The following is a 25,438-nucleotide window of genomic DNA, read 5'->3' as shown; positions in this document are numbered from 1 at the left end:
TACATCGATCTTATTAGCATATATTTGGCATTTATGGTATGTTTGGACGTGGCGGTGACAGTCAACTTCCATAGTCATCTAATAATAGTCGACCCTAAAGATCTTTTTCACCATGGTGTGTCCACTAGTGTGTGTCCCAAAAGATCCTTCATGGGTTTCCATTATGATTTGGTTCGCTTCTTGCTTGTTCACACATCTTAGCAAAACCGAATCATCATTTCTCTTGTATAGTACCCCTCCACTTAAGAAGAACTTGGAAGATAATTTTAGAAGATAGTTCTTGTCAGTAATGCATGAGTCCTTTGGGTATTCTTGGCTTTCTAAGAATCTCATGATATCATAGAACTAAGGATAATCGCCGGCTTCGTCTTTGGCCGCCAAACAATAAGCAGGCTCGTCCAAGTAGTCGAGGTGAAAGGATGGTGCTTCATTCTTCCATTTGACCTTAAAAATGGATGATAAAGTTGCCAATGCATCGGCTAACTGATTCTCCTCTCGAGGAATGTGGTTGAATGTGATTTCGTTAAAGTAAGGGATCAGTATCAAGACATGCTCCTTGTAAGGGATGAGCTTGTGATCTCTAGTGTCCCAATATCCTTTTACTTGGATGATAACCAAGGATGAATCTTTGTAGACTTCAAGGATTTTTATCCTAAGATCAATCGCATCTTCAATGCCGAAGATACATGCCTCATACTCCGCCATATTGTTTGTACATTCGAAACATAACCCCACGGTGAATGGGAGATGGAAACCAGTTGGGAAGGTGATGACTGCCTCAATGCCATTTTCATGAGTGTTAGAAGATTCATTTAATGCCAAGTTCCATTGGTATCCAGGCTCGGGTCCTTCCTCGGGGCCAGGGATGTTCCAGTCTCTAATTAGCATGATATCCTCATCGGGGAATTCTAAGCGCATAGATTGGCAGTCTTTCAAGGGCTGGTGCGCAAGATAGTCCGATAGTACACTCCCTTTGATGGACTTTTGAGTGACATGTTGGATGTCGTACTCGGTTAAATCCATTTGCCATCGGGTTACTCCACCGGTTAGAGAAGACTTCTCAAAGATGTATTTAACAGGTTCCATCATATAGATTAACAGTGTTGTATGAGTGAGCATGTACTATCTTAAGCGTTTGGCATCCCAAGCTAGGGCACAACAATTCTTTTCAAGCATCAAATATCTACTCTCACAATTGGTGAACTTCTTTCTTAAGTAGTATATCGCGTGTTCCTTCCCACCAATCTCGTCATGTTGGCCAAGGACACATCCCATGGATCCTTCAAGGATGGTAAGTTACATTATTAATGGTCTGTCAGGCCTAGGAGGCATCAAAATAGGATGTTCTTGCAAGTACTCCTTTATCTTCTCAAAATCTTTTTGGCAATCGTCGTTCCAAATGGTAACTTGATCCTTTCGAAGAAGTTTGAAGATAGGCTCACAAGTGGTCGTTAGGTGAGATATGAATCTAGCTATGTAGTTCAATCTACCTAGGAATCCTCGGACTTCCTTTTCGGTTTTGGGTGGAGGCATAGCTTGTATGGCCTTCACTTTCTTATGATCCACCTCAATGCCATGTTGGCTGACAAGAAAACCTAGCAATTTCCCAGATCTTACCCCAAACGTGCACTTTTTGGGATTTAGCCTCAATTTGAACTTCGTTAGCCTCTCAAATAGATTTTCCAGATTAACAAGGTGTTCCTCTTCTGTTTGAGATTTGGCTATCATATTGTCAACGTAGACCTCGACCTCTCTATGAATCATATCGTGAAAGAGAGTGACCATGACTCATTGGTATGTTGTGCCAGTGTTCTTTAATCCGAAAGGCATGGCCTTGTAGCAGAGGGTGCCCCATGGGATTATAAAAATGGTTTTCTCCATATCCTCTTGAGCCATTCGGATCTGGTTGTAACCGGAGAAACCATCCATAAAGGAGAAAACAGAGAACTGAGTAGTGTTATCCACTAGCACATCAATATGGGGTAGTGGGAAGTCGTCTTTGGGACTCGCTCTGTTCAGATCTCTATAATCTACACACATTCTTGCTTTGTCTTCCTTCTTGGGTACGGGCACAATGTTGGAAGTCCATTGGGGATAATTGGAGAACGCTAGGAAACTGACATTGAGTTGTTTTTGCCCTTCCTCCTTGATCTTCATTGACATGTCAGGACAAGTCCTTCGTAGCTTTTGCTTTATATGAGGGCATTATTCTTCTCTAAGAGGCAGCCGATGGACCATGATATCAGTGTCGAGGTCGGGCATGTCTTGGTATGACCATGCAAACACATCCATGTAATCCTTCAAGAGCTTGATCAACTTTGCCTTGACTTCTTCTTGTAAGGATGATCCTACTCAGACTTCCTTTGCTTCCTTGCTTATTCCCAGATTGACCACCTCAACTGATTCTTCGTGCGCCTGGATGATCTTTGACTCTTGCTTGAGAAGTCTTGCCAACTCTTCGGGGAGCTCATGATCTTCATCACAATCCTCGTCGGCTTGATTAATCGGGTTATCAAAGTCATATGAGACTATAGCGGAATTGTCATTGGTGGTTGTCGAGGGTGATCTGCACGATTTAAGGGTTCATGCTTTAATTGATATGAAATATAGAAAAATGATTTGAAAAGAATTTTAAGGAAAAAATAATATTGCCATTTTTGAAAAGTGAAATAATAAATGAAAGACAAGGATCACAAAATTGAATGCGAAACATGGATTTTTTCATTAATGATGATAAAAAAAAGGGAAATTCACTGAGACCCTATAAATGATTCCCTCATGCCTTGGGCTTGACATGGGTTCTTTTGATTAAAAAAGGGAAAACAACAAGGAAAATTAAATCTTAATCCTGGTTACTTCAGGTACTTCCATCACAGTCCATTTGGTAGCACCCCTTCCTTTGGTCTTCATGAAGATCAATCTGGCATCTTCTTCCTTAACATCTTCGAAAGCACATACATGGTCGTCAACATGGTGGTCGACACTTGAGAAATATTCTGATAATGGGAGCACTTGTCCCTCTTTAGCTATTGGCGGTGTCTTCTTCAAGTCTTGGGAGTTGTATCCCAATCCCAAGCGGTCCTTATTGTTAGGCAGCTCAAGCATTCTTTCCCATCCTTGGGGGTGTCCGTTCTTTATGATAGTCAAGGCACCTTGGAGAGAGGCTATTGAAAATTCAGCATTCTTCGACACATCCCTTACTGGGAAAACCATTTCGACGTTGATAACTTCAAACGACTGAAATGGGATTTCCTTCATTTCTCCCTCTCCTTCAACATAATGGAAATATGTGAAATGGCTCACCATAATATCATCCTCACCCTCTATGACGACCAACTTATCGTCAACCAAAAATTTTAACCTTTGGTGGAGCGTTGAAGTAACGGCTCCGGCTGAGTGAATCCAAGGCCTCCCAAGTAGACAGTTGTAAGCTAGATGGATGTCCATGACAAAGAAAGTGATAAACAAGGTGTGGGGACCAATCTTCATAGGCAGATCTACTTCACCGATCACGGTTCTCCTTGACCTATCAAATTCTCTCACCACAAGATCACTCGGTTTTATTACGAGTCCTTCAGTGGTTAAGTTAGAAAGGGAGCCTTTAGGAATCACATTGAGAGAAGATCCAGTGAATACCAAAACTCTTCATAGAACTGTGTCCATGCACTCAATAGAAACCCTCTCTCTCATTTCTTCACCTCCTTCAAAGGATTTCTGCAGTTTTCTCCATCAAGTTCTTCAAACACTCATCATCATCTTTAATCGTTCTTCATGGACTCTCAACAACAATCAGTCTACAATTTCTCCCAATAGATGAACTCAACAGAGCAAGCACCCAGTTCCAGTTAATAAACCACTACAACCACCGGCGTCGTCTCAACTCCAATCTACAGGGAACCCCACATTCTTGATCGTGAGCCCCACATTCATCTAGCAACTCCATTTGATAAGCTTGAAGTTCTTTGTGAAACGTTGGTTGATTTCGAGAACATGAAGCACAATGGCGTCGACCTCACTGAAGAACTACAAAAGCAAGGGTGGGAAAATTACTTTCAACGCCTCTATGGCCCTGTGTACACGAATCTGGTGAAGGAGTTCTGACGTTTCGCAGACTCAGATGATCACTACATTGTCTCCTACGTTCTGGTAGTCAAGATAGTCATCACTGAGAAATCAATTGCTTCTCTTCTGAACATGGAGAAGACAGGAGGAAGACGCATCTACAACATAAACCCTAGGGCAAAGTACTTGTCCCAGGAAATAAACCCTACCATCTTCCAACAGAGTGCTGAAGGCAAGCATTCCAAGAACAAGGAACTACATCAGAACCTTCGGGTCTGGCTCAAGATCTTCTTAGGCACCATCCATCATCGTCCTGCTTCAAACTCTTCTGACTACATCAACACAGATCAGAAGTGCATCCTGTACTGCATTCACAAGGGTCCAAAACGCAGCGGAATTTAAATTTCTCCTTTAGTGATCCTTACGAATGGGCATGATCAATGATAGAATAGTTACCTCTTGTGACGATTGAAACCTTTGATGCAGATCTACGGAGCGATCACGAACGTTGAACGATGACAATGCCTCTACTCAGTCCACACGAACGGATTCCTTCAATCTCAGTGCTAGCTGCTACGAATGAAGGCTTTGAGTGATAGAGAGAGAAAGAGAAAGAGAAACGAAATTGCAACCGCAATTAATGCTTCTGCACAAGGGTTCTATTTATAGAACCACTTGTGTGGGCGTCAAGCTAAAAAGCCCACTTAAGTGTATGTGGCCCATATCTTATAATATGCCCAAAATCACTTAAGCGCATGGTACCTTACCATATTTCGTATTCTACTTAAGTACACCGTACCTTACGATGTTCTACAATTCACTTAAGTGCACCGTACCTTACGGTGTTCCTTAGTTACTCTATCTCTCATCAATCCGTCCTTTGTGTGTGACCCTGTAGGTTTTCGCGGCATTGGCAATTATATTAAATCATGCATTTAACATAATAAACAGTGAGCGGTATCTAGCAACACATCACTGCTACCCAAGACACGAAAATGTCATGTGATCTGACAAATCCTTCTGTGATAATACTTATGTGTATAATTTCCCTTTTGCCCTTATGTCTATATTGAACACAAGGCATAGACCGTGTCATCCTTGTCCAGTTCAATATTGGGCCCATAGACATTTATCCTGTTACATAGGATGGGCAAATTCCATCTAGGTCACTCATGTCCCTCAGCATGCTTCGTGGAGTACCCATCAATTGTCTTTATGGTTATCCAATTACGGACAATGTTTGATCAGCAATAAAGCACTCGACTCTACATCTAGGGTCCATAGTGGTTTCAGGTCGAAGGGTGGTATAGTATTCTCATAGCGGGTCAATCCAGTATAAATATTACTCTTAACATTCATACCTATGTTTAAGACTTGATAACTCTTTATCCATGATCCATGAGATGTGATCATCAGTTTATATACATAATAGTCTTAATGCTTTAATGTTATCCCACTTCATAATAAAACTCAACTACAGATACTTTAAGAATAGTGTCCTTATGTTTAATATGATCTCATGATTAAGTCATACTTGATACATTAAACGGACTAGCTATTCTAGGGACTTTATTAAACAAACATAATAAAGAAAAAGCCTTTTATTATTAATAAATAATTCGATACAAGTACCAAAAGTATTGGCCTCTAGGGCTTACACCAACACACTACATTGTCTCCTACGCTCTGGGAGTCAAGATAGTCATCACTGAGAAATCAATTGCTTCTCTTCTAAACATGGAGAAGACAGGAGGAAGACGCATCTACAACATAAACCCTAGGGAAAAGTACTTGTCCCAGGAAATAAACCCTACCATCTTCCAACAGAGTGCTGAAGGCAAGCATTCCAAGAACATGGAACTACATCAAAACCTTCGGGTCTGGCTGAAGATCTTCTTAGGCACCATCCATCATCGTCCTGCTTCAAACTCTTCTGACTACATCAACACAGATCAGAATTGCATCATGTACTGCATTCACAAGGGTCTGAAACTCTGTCTACCTGCACTCCTCTTCAATTACCTGAGAGATTCAGTTAAAGACACCAGAAACAACATGAAGACAAGGAACTACATCCCTCTAGGGAGACTGATATCTGATGTATTGATTGAGAGTGGCCTCGTGGACCATCTGATTCAGCTCAGACTCATGAAAGATGTCATGATTGACACTGGAAGACCTCTGAATGCTCAGAATCTAAAGAGCATGGGAATCATTGATAAAGTCAGAGCCAAACCAACATTCGATACCTCCTGGGAAGCATTCAAAGATCAGAGGGAGATTCCCAACGAACTCTACCTGTTCTCCAAAATCGACCCTCCAGAGGTAATAGCCTACTATCTAGAGGATTTGTACAAGCAAGAGGTGGATATCACCGAATTCTCAGTGGACTGGCTACCTGAGCATCCACCAAACTTCATGAAGAGGATGCGAGAGCCCTCTGAGAAGTTCAGAAAGGCGAAGCAAGCTAAGCTGGGAGAATCATCTAGATCAAGACCCCCAGTTCCTCTGGTTGGCTCTCCAGGTAAGTCTGTATCTCTCCCTCCCTCTGTCAAAATTAACCCTATTGCTTCTTCTCTTCCCCAAACAACACCCATATACACCTCTGTTGAAACTCCTCCCTCAACCACCAGATCTTCTAACCCACCATCTCTGAAATTCAACCTCGCCACCACAACTTTACCTATTTCAGAAGCAGAAATGCTGAATGAAACCACCTCACCATCATCATCACCATTTCCTCAATCCCCACCTTACTATGAACTCTCATCTAATACTGAATCATCTGACCCTTAATCCCCCACTCTGGCTCAGCTCCAAGCCCATGCTCTGGCCTCTCAAAAGCCATCACATCCTGACCCTGAACCTGAAGTCACTTCCCCACCTCCGAAACATCCAAATCCAACCACATCTAAACCACAACCATCTGAACCAACCCACTCTGAACCACAACCATCAGAACCAACCCACTCTGACATACCACCACCCATCACTTCCGCTGACCCAACAACTCCTACACTTAATCTAAGTGCCTTCATCTCACCCTCCTCACCCTCCCAAGACTCTGCCAATGAACCAGAAACAACCCTTCCTACCCTTGAAGAAGCAATCAAGTTTTTTGTAGAGTTTTCAGTTGAAAAGGTCAAGTCTCTGACCATCAACTCTGGTATCAGTGATGATCCCTCAGCTGTAAGGATTCACTGGAATAGAGTGATAAGTTGGATGACCTCTGAAGCCTTCAAGCTGAAAGGCCTCTCTGAACAAGTCCGCAACGAAGCTGAGGAACGGGCAAGGAAGGAAGCTGAAGAGAAAGCGCGTCTAGAAGAACTTCAGAGAATCAGAGAAGCTGAAGCAAAGGCTATTGTTGATGTTGCTACTGAGGCTGAGGCAAAAGCTAAAGCCGACGCTAAAGAAGCAGCTCGCATTGCTGAAGAAGCTGTTGCCAAAGCCAAAGCTGATGAACTGACTCAGGGGGAGCACTCCAACTCTGGGTTCGTCCCTCTGGTCCTAAAGACTCTCGAAGAACTGCAGAAAGAACAACAGATAGTTCGAGCCAGACTGGATCAACAGGACTCTGTCAACGTTAACATTCTGAACATGCTGTAACAGCTGCTCTAGAGGATGCCTCCGCCTCCAAACCCTTAGGCACCTAGGCTATTTTGGTTGTTGCTTTCTATGTTTTGATGTTTGTTTCTTGCTTTCTGCTTTCTGACATATGTGCGTATTTGTAAATGCTTCTATATCAATATCATTTTTTGCTGCTATGTCTTTTTGATTCTGACAAAAAGGGGGAGAACTAAAACAACTCTGATGAAAACATAACTAATTCCTCTCAAGCACTGCAAACATGTTCAATAAACTATTACAATATCAATGACTTAAGATATGCAGGAAAGTAGCTAAAAGCACCAAACCATGGAAGGTTCGGTAAGAACTTCTGAGTTATCCAAAGATCTAACTCAGGGGGAGCCCACTGTAATATCTGATCTAAGAGTTTCTTTAAATGTTTCATCTTTAATCTAAATTGTTTTGTCATCATCAAAAAGGGGGACATTGTAAGAACAAAGTTGGTTCTACAATATATCTCTAAGATTTTGATGATAACAAAGGATGAAACAAAAATGGTACTCTAACGTGATTTTTTCTTAGTGTGCAGGACTCTGGACACTTCGCAGGATTCTGACAATACATCAGATATAAAATTATTTCAGATATTCGATGATCAGATGCCACTCAAAAAGGATACGTCCAGAAGGTTCTGACTGTGACCAACGCAGATACCAGCGTAACATTTAGAAGTTAGAAGCTCCATTAAAAGACTACTGAATCCAGACTCTGATACTTAAGAAGTCTAGAGCACTGAGAAGCTCTGATGAAGTCATACATAATCATCCTCTAAAGACAAACTCTGACATATCAAGACTCTGACATAGACTCACCAGTCCAGAACGCGTAACCGAAAAGAATCTTAATATGGAAAGAAAGTATTTAAAGAAGGGAATAATGAGGCGGACAAAATGGTTTTAGAAAGAAACAAAGAGAGTAATGACATTAATTATTCTTCAATGACCAAGATTTTGTCATCACTCCAATGGTCCCTCTCAATGACTATATAAAGGAAGGAATACCTCACAAGAGAATACACCTGAGACACACAGAAATCTCATTCATCCTCTCTCATTTTCACGAGCTGCTGCTCTTACGTGAAAAGCTTTTGTTCTTATATTTCTGTAATATTTGCTTTTTGTTAGAAGCATTTTACATTACAACTTACTCTTGCTTAAACTACTTCCTCGAGTGACTCTACGCAGTCTGAATACTTGAGAGGGATAAAAGATTATTCTCTTAGACGTTTGGTTGTGTAATCTTTCAAGATTAGTGGATTAAGTCCTTTTTGAAGGCGAAATCACCTTGGCCGGGTGGACTGGAGTAGCTTTGAGTTTCAAGCGAACTAGTATAAAATTATATGTTTTTGATTTCTGAAAAAGTTTTTTTATTTCCAAAAACAATTCAAAACCCCTTTCTTGTTTTTCTCAACCTTCACTCTTAGTAAGTATGCTAGAATATGGATGTACGGCACATGAATTGGGTCAAACCTTCTTTCAGGCATTATTACTCTTTGTTGTTGTTGTTGATATTGTAGTTGAGGTTGTTATTGTTATGGTTGATAATGCTGTTGTTGTTGGTAGTGTTGTTGTTGTTGTTGAGGTTGAACATGAATAGTGAAGGTTGTTGTTAAATTAGTTGAACGGGGGCCACGGTGGCCACTTGTTGATATGGAACTTGATATGTTGGAGTCCTTGTTCGAACGAATGTTGTTGCATGAGTCTCGCTTTCTCTTTTCTTTCCATAGGGGATGAAAGGTTTCTTTGCTACTCTAGACGTACTCGTAGAGTTCTGATTTTTGCCCATCTTGATCATGTTCTCGATCCTTTCCCTGGCTAAGACCAAATTGGAAAAGCCGGAGGACGTACTTCCCACCATTCTATTAAGGTATGAGCCCTGTAAGTTGCCCATGAACATGTCTATCAACTCTGTCTCCAACAACGGAGGTTGTACTCTGGATGCTAGCTCCCTCCATCTCTAAGTGTACTCTTTAAAGCTTTCCTCAGACTTTTGCGTTAAATTCTGCAACTGGGTGCGGTTCGGCGCCATATCAGTGTTGTATTGATAATGTTTGAGGAAAGCTTCGGCCATCTCTTTCCAAGTACGAATATAAGTACCTTTCAACTGCATGTACCAATCTAGGGACTCCCCACCGAGTGAATCTTGGAAAAAGTGCATCAAAAGTCGGTCATCGTTAGAATATGCAGCCATTTTCCAACAGTAGGCTCTGATGTGGGTTCTAGGGTCACTAGTTCCCTTATACTTCTCAAAGTCTAGGACTTTGAATTTGGTCGGGATAGCCATGCAAAGCCCCAAGCACATTTTAGATGCATCAAGACCTAATGCATCAGTATTCTCCATTGCTTTTAGCTTTACCTCAATGGCCCTTACTTTCTTCTCCACTTCATTGGTCACGGCACCAAAAGCAGCATATTGGGAGGTAGCCATAGGGCTAAAGAAAGAATCATGTTGATCATCTACCTCGATGACATGAGGGTGAAGATTAACTATTGGGACACCTCCAGGTGCGCCTATGCGGATCGGAGGGTCAACTTGAGGAGGAGGAATCGTAGTCTCAACTATCAGAGGAATGGAAGGATTAGCAGCATTAGTATGCTAATTCATCTCCTATTGCATCTTCACCATAATCTCTTGGGCTGTAGCGACCACTTGGATTATCTCCATTAGTTTCCCTATCTGGGACCTCAGTTGGGATACTTTCTCTTGGAGTGCGGCTTGGTTTTACTGAAGTTGCTCCATGACGACGTGTTGGTGTCTTCAGTAATTGTACTGGAAAGTTAGCTTTGGAGTGTGGTTCTGATCAAGAAAAGGGTGGATGGATAAGTTTTTTTTTTTTTGAAAGATGTAAATGATGCATGAATTTTTTTTTAATCTTAATGCAAATCTCTTTAGTTAATCACATTTATCTATTGCAAGTAAAACTTAATGATTTATGTTTGCAATCAAAGATAAAGGAAACCACATTAGAGTGAATCACGAAACTTTATTCATCCTTTGAAGGGAAATCAAACATGTTACAAATACATAGAAGTTGCAAAGTACAAGTAGTTGAGACAAGTAAACTAACTAGATATCAACCTTAAAAGTGACCCCTTGAGACTTGTGGAGAGCCTCAATGTCGGTGATGAGTTTGTCCATCGTCTTCTTACAGAATTTGACAAAATTGTAGACCTTCTCATGGGTATTATCTGGGCACATAATCAGATAAGCCTTCTTCAACTTGTCGGGAAAGTCTTGGAGGGCATAATTAGTCAGCACCTCCATGTTGGCGTATTTGTCCCTCCACTCGTTGTAAAGGGTTTGGAGAGCTTGGTCCAAAGAATTGTATTAATTTGGAACCCTATACCTCGTGGGTTAGGAGGAGAGCTTCTGTGTACCGCATGCCCTATGATTACCCGAGACCTACACCTATGGTTATGGTTGGGCCTTCAACCCTCCCTAACCAATGAGTAGAGGAGTTGAGAGATGAAGATCGTTCGCGTGCTTGGGTCCGTGAGCGAGAGGAGCTACTTCAGCAGCTTAGAGATAAGGATGCATTAATAGAGTTTCTGGAGCATCACGTTATCGATGAGCCTGATGATGTGGTGACTTCTCTTCTTCCTCAGTCTTCCAGGTTTTGGAAAAGGAAGTATGATCGACTCGCCAAGGAGAAGGAAGATATGGAGGCAGCCTATGAGAGAGAGGTGAAGAGGCTTCGTGCAGCTTATCTTCCGGTCTCAAGAGCTTTGGACGATTGTTTCTAGGGTTCCATAGGATGTTCATTTTCCTTCTCTCTTGTATTGTATTTGGTTACCAAGACTGTACTTCTTTGGTGTAAAATTTTTCCAGATATTATTGATATGATTATTCCATTATATGTTTAAATGATTAATATTTCCAAATATTTGCAAATAGAACTCTAAAAGTTCCTCTGATTAAAATAAATAAATCATATGCACAAGCATTGCATGCATCATGTGCATAAGCAGGTTTTGTTCCAGGGCTTCTTGTTCAGTGGTCTAACTCTGTGTTCTTCATTTATTTTGAAGACAAGCTGACGCACCGGTACTACACCAGAGCCAACTAATCAAAGCTAATGGATCACCTAGAGCAAGAGAACAAAGAACTCAAGGAGGAAGTGGCAAGATTGACTGCCCTGATGGAGTCATTCTTGGCCGTCCAAAGCCAGTCGTCTCCAACGCCTTTAACTCCTCCCCAGAGGACGGTCATCTCAGAGATAGCCTCATCTATCGTACCTGCTGCCAGTGCTCACTTTGCGCCGTCTGCTATGCCAGCCGGGTTTCCCTGGGGGATGCCTGCTAACTTTGTTCCAGAGGGTCTCGCCCAAACTTTTGCTTCTCTGTCGGCATCTAGCCCGGTCCTTGTTGTGCCACCTCCAGTCGTGCATACTTTGCCGAGAGTAGATGACACCATTTATCACTCTGAGCCATCTGAGGGCCCAGATGTCTATGAGAAAATGGACGCTATGAATGATCAATTCCTTGAGCTGCGCAAGGAACTTAAAACTCTCAGAGGGAAGGACCTCTTTGGCAAATCTGCTGCTGAGCTCTATTTAGTGCCTAATGTCAAGATTCTTGTCAAATTCAAAGTGCCTGACTTTGAAAAGTACAAAGGAAACACTTGCCCGTTCAGCCATCTTGTGATGTATGCACGCAAGATATCGACTCAAACCGACAATGATCAACTCCTAATCCACTACTTCCAGGACAGCCTGTCCGGTGCCGCTTTGAGATGGTACATGGGTATAGATAGTGCGAACATCCGCTCCTTCAACGACCTTGGCGAAGCTTTCGTCAAGAAATACAAGTACAACATTGATATGGCTCCCGATAGGGACCAAATGAGGGCCATGTCCCAGAAGGAGAAAGAAACATTCAAGGAGTACTCCCAGAGGTGGCGAGAATTGGCTGCACAGATTGTGCCCCCGCTCGAAGAGAAGGAGATGACGAAGATCTTTCTCAAGACTTTAAGCTCTTTCTACTACGAGTGGCTGATTGCTAGTGCTCCTTCTGACTTCACCGAGATGGTGAACATGGGGATACGTCTAGAAGAGGGAGTCAGGGAAGGGCGCCTGACCAGAGAAGAAGGCTCTTCTGCCAAATGTTATGGGGCGTTTGCTAAGAAGAAAGATGGAGAGGCACATGTTGTGACCTCCCATGTTAAATCAAGAAGACCCTCTGTGAAGAGGAAGACTGTGCGTCCCGCCAGTAACCAGCACCAGGTGGCTCATATAGCACCTGCATTCAGAGAAAACCAACATTATCAACATCAGAACCAACAACAGCAACATCAACAGTATCAACAACATCAGCATCGTCCTCAACAGCAGGCCTACCAGCCTCAAAGCAACAATAAAACTAGCACAAGCTATGATAGGAAAAGGGTCAGTTTTGATCCTATTCCAATGACCTATGCAGAATTATATCCTTCATTAATTGAAAGGAAGCTGATTACTCCACGTGACCCACCTGCTATACCGACCAACCCTCAGTGGTGGTGTAAGCCTGAGCTTCACTGTGTTTATCATCCTGGTGCTCCCGGACATGATGAGGAGAACTGTTACACTCTCAAGACCAAGGTTCAAGACCTTGTTAGAAGTGGTATTCTGTTTTTCGAGGATGTAGGTCCTAATGTCAAAAAGAACCCATTGCCCGAGCATGGGAAATCTGCTGTTAATATGGTTTAGGGTTGCCCTGGTAAATACAAGGTCAGATATGTCAGCCATATCAGGCAATCACTGGTCGAGATGCATAGACTGTTATATGGATACAGTCATTACGAGCATGACCATGACAATTGTCGTGTATGCATTGTCAATAAGAGAGGATGTCGTCAAGTCAGAAAAGACATCCAAGAAATGTTGGATCAGGGTGTGATAGAGATACTTCAGAATCTTGATGAGGATGAAGTGAATGTGATATCGCTTGTATTCAGATTACCTGAGCATGTTGTCATCAGATACGATGGCAGCAAGCAGAAGGCCTCTCCTACCCTTATAATTAAGCCAGCTGGCCCTGTTCTATACTCTTTCGACAAGGCTATTCCCTATCGTTATAATGCGGTTGCATTAGAAGATGGGAAGGAGGTGCCTCTACCCCCCACTTCTGTTGTGAATATTGCTGATGTCAGTGGTTTGACCCGTAGTGGTCGTGTTTTCTCGGCGCCTCCGAAACCCCAGGCTGACACTAGAAGAGCTGATACTGCTGATAGTGTCGTCCGTCCTTAAGGGGAATTCTTCTTCTTCTCCGAATCCAGCACTTGTTGTGGATAGACCTGCTGTGACTGCTAGAGCTCCTGTCCCTGCTGGCCAGAATGGCATGTTAAGAGAGGACTGTGATGAGATGTTGAGGCTCATCAAGAGGAATGAGTATAATGTTGTAGATCAGCTGCTACAAACGCCTTCAAAGATATCAGTGTTGTCTTTGTTGATGAACTCTGAGCCACACCGTGAAGCTTGGCAGAAGGTGTTGGACGTGGCATATGTGGATCACGACGTCACCATAGAACAGTTTGATAGCATTGTTGCAAACATTACTGCTTGTAACAACCTGAGCTTCTATGATGTTGATCTTCCCGAGGAAGGAAAAGACCACAATTTGGCACTTCACATCTCTATGAATTGCGAGGATGATGCCTTGTCTAACATGCTGGTAGACACAGGATCATCGCTGAATGTGTTGCCAAAATCCACTCTGGCCAAACTTTCATACCAGGGGCCTCCCATGAGGCAGAGTGGAGTGGTCGTGAAAGCTTGTGATGGATCCCGCAAGACTGTGATTGGCGAGGTTGAACTCCCAATCAAGATATGACCTAGTGATTTCCATATCACTTTTCAGGTCATGGATATCCACCCATCATATAGCTGTATGTTGGGCGGACCATGGATTCACGAGGCAGGCGCCGTGACATCCACCCTACACCAAAAGTTGAAGTTCGTCAAGAACAAAAAGTTGGTGGTGGAAGGGGGAGAGAAGTCTCTCTTGGTTAGCCATTTGTCTTCCTTTTCTTACATTGATGCTAAGGATGAGGTTGGGACGCCGTTCCAAGCCTTGTCTATTGTTGAGCCTTCTAAGAAAGGAACTTCTTCATTTGCATCCTACAATGATGCGAAGTTGGCCATTGAGCATGGCGCAACTACTGGTTTAGGACAAATGATCAAGCTAGAAGACAATAAATCCCGGGCTGGCATAGGGTATTCTTCATGCACTTTCAATAAGCACGGTATGTTTCAGAGTGGTGGTTTCATCCACACGGTCGAAGACCAAGAGGCAGCTGCTGTAGTGGAAGATGATGCAGAGGAAGATTCTGGCAACTTTGTCATCCCTGGAGGAGTCTGCAATAATTGGGTCGTTGTTGATGTTCCAACAGTTGTCCATAAGTCCATGTAATGTTCATTTTTGTTTAAAAACCCTTCTCCCATGCCAAAAGGAGAAGGGATGACATTGTTGGCACATAAATACAATGATATTCATTCAATAAATTCATGTTAAATGTTTGTTTTTCCAAATTATTTTCACTTTTTGCTTTTTGTATGAAATTGGTGATCACCATAAAACCCTAAAAATTGAATAAAATCAATCTTTTCATCTGCATAATGATTTGCTTTTCTTGAATTCTGAAATCTCTTTTATATCCAAAATCATTATGCAGGTTGATCAAACCCATTGAACATAATGATCCAACACCGTCTCCCAACTTTGAGTTCCCTGTATTTGAGGCCGAAGAAGATGATGTTGAAGAGATTCCTGACAAGATTACCCGTCTACTTGAGCACGAAAAGAAGATCATTCAGCCACATCTTGAGAATCTGGAAACAATCAACTTGGGGTCTGAGGATTGTGCTCGTGAGGTGAAGATTGGGGAACTCCTGGAAGAATCTGTTAAGAAGGGGTTGATTGAGTTGCTACGAGAATATGTCGACGTCTTTGCCTGGTCATATGAAGACATGCCTGGTCTAGATACTGATATTGTGCAACATTTCCTGCCTTTAAAGCCTGAGTGCGTGCCTGTAAAGCAGAAGCTCAGAAGAACTCATCCTGATATGGCAGTGAAGATTAAAGAAGAAGTTTAGAAGCAAATTGATGCGGGGTTTCTGGTGACTTCTACATATCCTCAATAGGTGGCCAATATTGTGCTCGTGCCTAAGAAAGATGGAAAAGTCCGAATGTGTGTGGACTATAGAGACTTGAATAAAGCTAGTCCGAAAGATGATTTTCCTCTAGCACATATTGATATGTTGGTAGATAATACAGCTAAATTCAATGTCTTCTCATTTATGGACGGATTTTTCGGATATAATCAGATCAAAATGGAACCTGAGGATATGGAGAAGACAACATTCATCACACCTTGGGGAACATTCTGTTATCGAGTGATGCCCTTCGGTTTGAAGAACGCCGTAGCCACGTATCAACGCGCTATGACTACCTTGTTTAATGATATGATGCACAAGGAGATCGAGGTGTATGTTGATGATATGATTGCAAAGTCGAGAATGGAAGTTGAACATGTAGAGCACTTGTTGAAGCTTTTTCAGCGTTTGAGGAAGTATAAGCTTCGTCTGAATCCTAACAAGTGTACATTTGGAGTCCGTTCCGGCAAGTTATTGGGCTTTATTGTCAGTGAGAGAGGTATTGAAGTTGATCCAGCCAAGGTCAAAGCAATACAAGAGATGCCTGCGCCACAAAACTGAGAAGCAAGTCCGAGGTTTTCTTGGCCGCTTGAATTATATCTCCAGATTTATATCCCACATGACTGCCACATGTGCGCCAATATTCAAGATCCTACGGAAAGATCAGCATCATGATCGGACCGAGGATTTCCAGAAGGCCTTTAACATTATTAAAGAGTATCTGTCTGAGTCGCCAGTTTTGTCTCCGCTTGTGGAAGGGAGACCCTTGATTATGTATCTGACTGTTCTTGAAGACTCTATGGGTTGTGTCCTTGGTCAGCAAGATGAATCAGAAAAGAAAGAATATGCCATCTACTATCTGAGTAAGAAGTTCACTGATTGTGAGTCTCGATACTCAATGCTTGAGAAGACATGTTGTGCTTTGGCTTTGGCTGCTAAGCGTTTACGCCAGTATATGTCAAATCATACGACTTGGTTGATATCCAAAATGGATCCAATCAAGTATATCTTCGAGAAGCCTGCTTTAACTAGGAGGATTACCCGTTGGCAGATGCTGTTGTCTGAGTATGACATTGAGTATCGAGCTCAGAAAGCTATTAAAGGTAGTATCTTGGCTGACCACTTGGCACATCAACCAATTGAGGATTATCAGTCAGTTCAGTACGACTTCCCAGATGAGGAGATTCTGTATTTGAAGATGAAAGATTGCGATGAGCCTACGCTCAATGAAGGGCCAGAACCTGGTTCCCGATGGAGCATGGTGTTTGATGGCGCTGTAAATCAATATGGAAATGGTATTGGGGCAGTGATTATTACTCCTCAGGGCACACATTTTCCTTTTACAACAAGGCTAACTTTCAAATGCACGAATAATATGGCGGAGTATGAGGCCTGTATTATGGGTTTGGAAGAGTGTATTGATCTTAGGATCAAGCATCTTGATGTTTATGGTGATTCGGCCCTTGTTGTTAATCAGATTAAGGGTGAATGGGAGACGAATCAGCCTGGCATCATCCCATACAGAGATTATGCGAGGAGGATTTCAACATTCTTTACTGAGGTTGACTTCCATCATATTCCTCGAGATGAGAATCGGATGGCAGATGCGCTTGCTACGCTTGCTTCGATGATTATGGTGAAATATTGGAATGAAGTCCCCAATATCACTGTGATGCGCTTGGATAGACCAGCTCATGTATTTGCAGTTGAAGAAGTAAAAGATGATAAGCCATGGTATTTTGATATCAAATGTTTTCTTCATTGTCAGATTTACCCGCCTGGGGCATCTGTTAAAGATAGGAAGACTTTGAGGAGATTATCTGGTAGTTTCTACCTCTATGGCGATGTGCTTTATAAAAGGAATTTTGACATGGTTCTGCTCAGATGCGTAGATAGACACGAAGCAGACATGTTGATGACTGAAGTCCATGAGGGTTCATTTGGTACTCATTCCAATGGACATGCCATGGCAAAGAAGATGTTGAGAGCAAGCTACTATTGGCTGACAATGAAGTCTGACTGCTGCAAATATGTGAAGAAATGCCATACGTGTCAGATTTATGCGGATAAGATTCATATTCCTCCGACACTTCTGAATGTTATTTCCTCCCCATGGCCTTTCTCTATGTGGGGAATTGACATGATTGGCATGATAGAGCCAAAAGCGTCCAACGGTCACAGATTTATTCTCGTAGCAATTGATTACTTCACCAAATGGGTAGAAGCGGCGTCATTTGCAAACGTGACCAGGCAGGTGGTCGTGAAGTTCATCAAGAATCAACTCATATGCCGTTATGGTGTGCCAGATAAGATCATTACTGATAATGGATCTAACTTGAACAACAAGATGATGAAAGAGTTGTGTCGCGAGTTCAAGATTGCACATCATAATTCTTCTCCTTATAGACCCAAGATGAATGGGGCTGTTGAAGCTGCTAATAAGAATATCAAGAAGATTATCCAGAAGATGGTTGTTACATACAAAGATTGGCATGAGATGCTGCCATTTGCTTTGCATGGTTATCGTACATTTGTCCGCACTTCAACAAGGGCAACCCCTTTCTCTCTTGTTTATGGCATGGAGGTTATGCTCCCCGTGGAAGTTTAGATCCCGTCAATGAGAGTCTTGATGGAAACCAAGTTAACTGAGGCTTAATGGGTTCAGAGTCGTTATGACCAACTGAACTTAATTGAAGAGAAGATATTAACTTCCATGTGCCATGGCCAGTTGTATCAGCAAAGGATGAAGAAAGCCTTTGATAAGAAGGTCAAGCCTCGTGTGTTCCGAGAATGAGACCTTGTGCTCAAGAAAGTCTTGTCTTTCGCGCCCGATTCCAGGAACAAGTGGGCTCCAAACTATGAAGGTCCATAAGTTTTTAAGAGAGCCTTTTCAGGCGGTGCTCTGATACTTACAACTATGGATGGGGAGGATTTCACTCGTCCTGTGAATTCAGATGCAGTCAAGAAATACATCGCCTAAAATAAAAATAGAATAGCTCGCTAAGTTGAAAACCCGAAAGGGCGACTTAGGCAAAAATGAGCGTCTCGGTAGATTGAAAACCCGAAAGGGCGATCCAGGCAAAAGTTAGAGACATAAAAAAATGAATATATATATATATATATATATATATATATATATATATATATATATATATATCCCGCTAGATTGAGTACCGAAATCTAGGCAAAAATTAGGGATTTGGCAAGTAACTACATCCTGACAAGACTTTGTTCTACAAACTGTCTTCTGTCAAGGAATTTCGCTTAGTCATCATCAACTGAAGTTTCAAATACATTGAATTCAGAGTTGGTGGAGAAATGGTCATTATGTTCAATGTAGCCTTTTTCCAATAGATATCACCAATTTCAAATTTGTAAAGATCCATGGAGTCTTGCCATTTGCAGACTACCATTCCATCAAATAAATTTAAGCCTTTATCCAATTCTTTGCACTCTTATTTGTTTCTGTTTAACAAATGTTTGCATGTTTTAATTGATAAATATCATTGTTTTAAACAAATAAAGTTGTTATAATTTGTTTTTAAACAAAGTGAACATTCACAAAAGACTGAAAAGGATAATTGGGACATCTTCAGTGCTTTCCCAAGGATAGTATGATCTCCGAAAGGGTAAGTCATTTGTTTATATTTCTAGCATATTTGTATCCTCTTCATCATCTTTCAGGTTGTCTCCTCCATGAGCGCAAGAAGGTAATACACCACCAGAACCCCAGAGAGTTTGGAGTTTAGTCTCGGTCTTCTAGCTCCCCAGTGAGTCTGGATCTAGCATCTGTGTTATCAATTATAGGGTTGTCATCCCTTGTGTGGATTAACCTAAAATCCCTTATAGATTGATAAATTGATATGTTATCTCTTCGAGGAAGTTGGTCTTCCCTCTTTCAGATTGGAATTTTCCCCGCAGAGTGAGCAGGAAATCCCGGCATAAGTGGAATTTTCAACAAGTTGGTTTGGAGTTTATCCCTGTGGATTCGCCTACGGTGATCTCCAGCAGGTTTGCTTCCCGTCCATCCTCAACAGGGTTGTTCACGTTAGACTTCCCCAGTCTGGTCACCAGCAGGTTATCACCAACAGTTCGCCTACAGGTTATCCCCGGTTCAGTCATCAGCGTTTTTCCCAAGTGGAGTTGCCTGATCGAAGCCTGATTGTTGTTACTTCCTCCTGCTCTGATGGTTTTCCCTCCTAGCAGAGCGGGTGATAAAAATGTTTATTTTCTATCCCCAGTGAAGCGTTGTTTCTCTTTTCCTCGGCAGAGATTATTTCTCCAGCAGTATGAGGAAATGTGATGGTTTTGAAACTTCTGTCTGGTGGTTGTTCCCCACAGAGTTTCCTACCTTGCCCCGATAAGTCCCCAGTAGAGTTTCTTCTATAATGGAATCTTATCTGTTTAGTTCCCCCCAGCTAAGGCTCTGTCTGATCCTAATTTGGCATTGGAACTTTTGAGGAAGATGTTTTCTCTTCTTCCCCAGTGGAGTGACTGGTTCTCCTTCTCCATAGCAGAGATGTTTCCTTCCATGGTTTGAAGTGAATGATTGTTTTATGTGCTTCTGTTTGGTGGTTATTCCCCTCAGAATTCCACATCACCCTCTGATAAGATCCCTAGTAGATTTCTTCTCTGTCTGATCTTATCCTTGTCTCTGTGTACTGTTGGAAGATCCCCAACTTTGGTGATTATCATCCCTTGCTTATTCCCAACAGCGGACTCTGATCCCCGGTGATCCTGTTTGTTCCCCTAGCAGTGGTCTTTGTCCCCAACAGCGACTTCGCTCGATTCTCAGCATTGGTCTTTATCCCCTACAGAGATTTGGTGTTTCCTGGTATTTGATGCTCCCCACCAGATTGGATTTTCCCTGTGGGCCTGGCTTTCTCTTTTGAGATGTAGTACCGGATGTCTGTCCATTGATTCTTGGACCTGTTTGTGTTAGATATGTCTGTTTGTCAGTATTAATCATACATAAACCATGCATATACGTGCATAATTATAACATTTAGATATTCATGTTGCATTCTTTGCCATATATCTTTGTTTGTTATCTCCTGCTATTTGGTGATACATATTTCCCCAAGCAGATGTTCGTGTCTGATCTCTCCATATAGAGTCAGCCCCATAGGCAGAAAGCGTCTACCCTTTCTTTCGTATTCCCCACTGAGTTAGGTCCTCGTGGATGATTATTATTTCAGTTTCCTCCCAAAACATGTATTGGGATGGAATTATTCCTCTGAGTTATATCCTCATTGGGTTGAGTCTTGTTTCATTGTGTCCCTCTAGTTTGTTCCTAGATTCACTCCTCTTGTTATTTCCCCTGCACTTCCCTGTGGTTCAGATGATCAATTGCTCAATAAACAGTAATTGTTCATCCTCTCCCCAGAGGATGTTGTGGCCTTCTACCCAGTAACCGATAGTTGTAAGTCCTATTTCTGTGGTTTTCTACCAAGTAACTGGTAGTCGTAAACCCCCATTTTGTCCCCTTGTAGAGTTAACCCTTGATTTTGTTCATCCTAATCGATGACGGTTACTCTCTTCTTTGGTTTTCTACCCAGTAGCCGGTAGATGTGATCCCTTCTTTGTTGGTTATCTTTATCCAATATTTGGTATTGATATTCCTTCATTTTTGAGTATACCACCCAGTAACCGGTGATATATATCCCGGACCATTGCTTTTGTCAATGTATCCCCAGCGAGTCATCTTTCATTTACCCTTTTGTTGGTAATGATCGTTTCTCCCTTGATTGGCCATCATTTTATACCCAGTATCCGGTATCCCGATGTCCTTTCTTTTCGGTCGATTTATCTATTGTTAACCCAGTAACCAGTTGTGGATAATCTTCCATGCGAGTATGTTATCTACGTTCTGACGGTAATAGATAATATATCTCATGCACTCTTCAGTCGAAGTCTTTCCTTCCCCAGTTGAGTAAGATTCGTATTTCCTTATGGAATCGAATATCCATCCGGTAAATCGAGTTTGCTGTTTCAGCCCTCCTTTCCGGATGATGAGTGTCTTGGATATGTTCCCAATTCACGCTTGGTTGGTCACCTATTATATGCTCAGTAACCGGTATCCCTGGTGTTCCTTCCTTCTACTCCCTATTATGACTTTTTGTCCCTTGTGGAGTCAGGTTTTCCTGAGTTGAAATCTACCTTTTTAGGTCTTCCTCAGATTTTTGGATGATTGATATCTCTCACCCTTATATCGGTCTTAGATATTCACTCTCCCCGAGCGTGTTGTTCTCACCCTTATACCGGTGTTTTGATCACATGTCTCTTTGAGCTTATTGCCCAGTAACCGGTAATACCTCATTTGTTTCTTCCTCAGTTGAGTCCCTTTGTGGACATTCCCTATCTGAGTCCGGATTTTTATCAGAAGTATCCTTCGTGGATAGTTTTGCGGTATTGGCATATTCCCCAATACATGCATCTTTGCGTCAGCTCAAGTCTTTCCATTGATTTATTTTCATGGAATCCCCCTCGTGTCTCTCAGCAAGTTTTAAGTCGTGACCTGCTCACGCATTTTTATCTCCTTTATTCCCTAGTAAAGTCCCCAGAGTCTCTGTACCATTTATGAGTATATTAATTATATGGATTTTCAGTTTCTCATGATTTCTTTTTTCCTTTGTGGACACATATCCCCACAGAGTATTAACTTTTGCATACATACATTTGCATCATGAGGTCTCTTAGGGACCAAAATCCGTCTCTTGGTTATTATTTAAGCCCATTCTACCTCGTCGAGACAAAGATTTTAACCTTCATATCTCCGGCTAGAATGACCTTAAATAGGGGCATCTGTAAGACCCTAATTTTGACCCTAAGATCCCTCATGGCATCATATCATTGCACATTGCATTTGCCTCAAGGATCATAGCGTCTTGGCTCCTTAACCTTTGGGTGGGACTTGTGTGAGTTGGTTTGAGACCACCAAGCATGCTTGAATTGTATATTATTGCTTTTCTTATTTTGTTTACTAACCAAAAGCACAAAAATATGTCACTAACTTTGTTTGTTTTGAAGCTTAAGCAAGCATTTCATCCAAGGCTCCTAGGAGGCCCCTATACTCATTGATGTGGTCAGATGAAAGTGAAAGCAAGCATGACAATGGTTCACAAAGCTCTAAATCATCATATATGCCTCCCAAGTGTCTCAATTTGTCAATTTGATCAAGATAAACCAAATGGCTTGAGGATTGTTTCCCAAGGAAACCCTAACTCAACTGTGCATTGATTGTGCCTTGCTCATGAAGCAACCTCAATCCATGATCAAATACAATCAAGGGAAGTTATTTCATTCATCATTTTATGCATATGTGTGCCTATGTGAGTGTCCTCAATCATCAATTCATCAAGATTTAAAGTTTGGCTTTGAGAAGTTGATCAGTCAATTCATCTCATTATTTTGAAATCCACTGAGACCTAACTTTTGATGTGTTTGTCAAATGAAGATGACCCCAAGATGAAAACTGTTCTTAAAAACCATATGAACAACTTTCATCTTCATAAAAAATTCATTTGAAGCTTGAAAGATCATCATTCATTTCAAAACATTATAGGTCATTTTGACTGAAACCCTAATTTTGGGTCAACTTCCCAAAGGCCTAACTAACTCTTATTTCATGATATTGAGGTGGGATCAAATGCATTGGAAATTTTAAGATGTCTACTTCAATTGTTATGTTGGACAAAATTTCATAATAATAAAAGAAACACATGTGATAATACAAAACATTATAGGTCACTTTGGACCAAAGCCATTGAAATGGGAAAAAGTCCAACTTTAAGTGCCCATAACTTTCTCATAAAAAATCCAAATGATGCAAAATTTAAGTCCAAATTGATTTCCTTGAAACGATCTACAACGTTTATGTTTAAGGTTTTGTAATTTGAGGCTTGCATCATTGAAACAGAAGGGCTTGAAGTTGGTCCATTTTGGCAAAATTTCCATACACATGTTTTGTACCTTGAACTTCATGGCCTGTTTTCAATAATTTCCCAACTCCAAATGAAATTTTGTTCAACATAACATTTGTTCCTCATGTCAAGACCTTTCCAAACATTACCCACATGGCTATGTTTCAATTTAGCAAGTGGCATTTTTGAAGAGGAGAAGATTTATGTTCATTTATGCATAACATGTTGAATTTCCATACACAAGCTTGAACAATCAAATTTGCACGTCCAAAACACCTCACTTACATCTCAGCTTGCATTTTCCATTGGATTTGGGCCTCCTATGCGCCTGTACAGGCCCATGCATGGAGGACCCAAGCTCATGCACACATGAGAATTTCATTGCTTGCATCATCTCTTGCTATAAATACACATGCCTGGCTTCATTCAAGACCAACCTCAAGGCGCCTGAATTGCTGCAGAAGTAGAATCCCAATCTCCATTAAAAGGAATTTTGCTTTTCTCTTTCAATTTTCCAGTTCAATTTTCAACTTCATTGGTTGATCATTGAGCTTCAATTCCTAGACCTTGCTTCCTTTCCACGTCAAGAACAAGCTGCATCAAAGAATTGGAGTAGATCAAGTGTTTAAAAGCTGCTCTTCAAAGGTTGTTGCTCAAAAAAATTTCATTAGAAACTCCTTGAATACTTATCATTTCTTGTGTTTGTTGGTACCTCTGAAGTCCTCATGTGAGGCAATTGATCTGTGCATTTAATTTCATGAATTGAGCAAGTTCAGTTTGAACTCCATAAATTCCCATCTCAGATTTCTCTTCATATAGTGATCTTGAGTGGAAACCAATGGCACAGGGGTGATGTACATCACCCCAGCTTTCCAATGATATAAGGATCGTGTATTTTAATGAGGTTTTAAAAACCTGTAAATCTTGGCCGGAGCGGTGAGTATCGCCGGAGAAGACGGTGGTGTACACCACCGTCCCCACGTGGATGAGCTCTGGACCATTGGATGTTGTTTCCAGATTGAATCCCAACCTTTGAATGTTATGACTTTTTTAAATGAAACGTGTTTCTCCTTTGACTATGGTCCATCATGAGCGTGCGCCTATCCGCCATTTGATCCTCCACGTCATTTAATGAATTAGGATCAGACGCTCCCTGTTTTTTCTAATTTCTGATTTTCCATTTTATTTTCTTTTATTTCATTTTATTTCAAAAATTCATAACTTCTTCATTTTTAATCCAAAAAATATGGGACCAATTGCATTATTTTCCTTTTTAATTCTAGTTTCTGAAAATGATTTTTAATATTTTTTATGATTCCGTTTAATATTTTTTGTGAATTTTCTCTTTTCTGGTTATTTTTAATTCATTTAAAATACTTTCCAATATTCAAAAATACCAAAAATATTTTCTTAACATCTTAGAATGATGATAAATCTGTGAAAAATATTCTCATCAATTTCTTAATTGATTTGAGATTTATTTGAAATTTTTGTTCAATTATGTTATATTTTCTTCATTTTTAATTGTTTAAAATTAGTTTCTAGTTTCTAAAAATGATGAAAAAAATTGTCAAATCTTGTTTGACCTTGTTGAACTTAGGATGATCCATTTGGATTTTTCTATGTTGATTTGAAATGAATTTGAAGTTTGACCTTTATTTGTTTATTTTAATTCAAGTATTATTTTAATTCCAAA

The 25,438-nt window shown here is 41.2% G+C and overlaps 1 protein-coding gene across 1 annotated transcript; it reads right to left on the bottom strand.

Annotated features, from left to right (window-relative positions):
- Positions 1–345: 345 nt before the first annotated feature.
- LOC127129905 (uncharacterized) lies at positions 346–1,086 on the bottom strand. Its single transcript, XM_051059010.1, has one exon. It carries the CDS (start codon positions 1,084–1,086, stop codon positions 346–348), a length of 741 nt encoding a protein of 246 aa, XP_050914967.1.
- Between the last annotated feature and the right edge of the window lie 24,352 nt (positions 1,087–25,438).

The sequence above is a fragment of the Lathyrus oleraceus genome, chromosome 3, assembly GCF_024323335.1.
Source record: "Lathyrus oleraceus cultivar Zhongwan6 chromosome 3, CAAS_Psat_ZW6_1.0, whole genome shotgun sequence".
NCBI lineage: Eukaryota > Viridiplantae > Streptophyta > Magnoliopsida > Fabales > Fabaceae > Lathyrus > Lathyrus oleraceus.
This window is presented reverse-complemented; position numbering and strand designations above follow the sequence as displayed.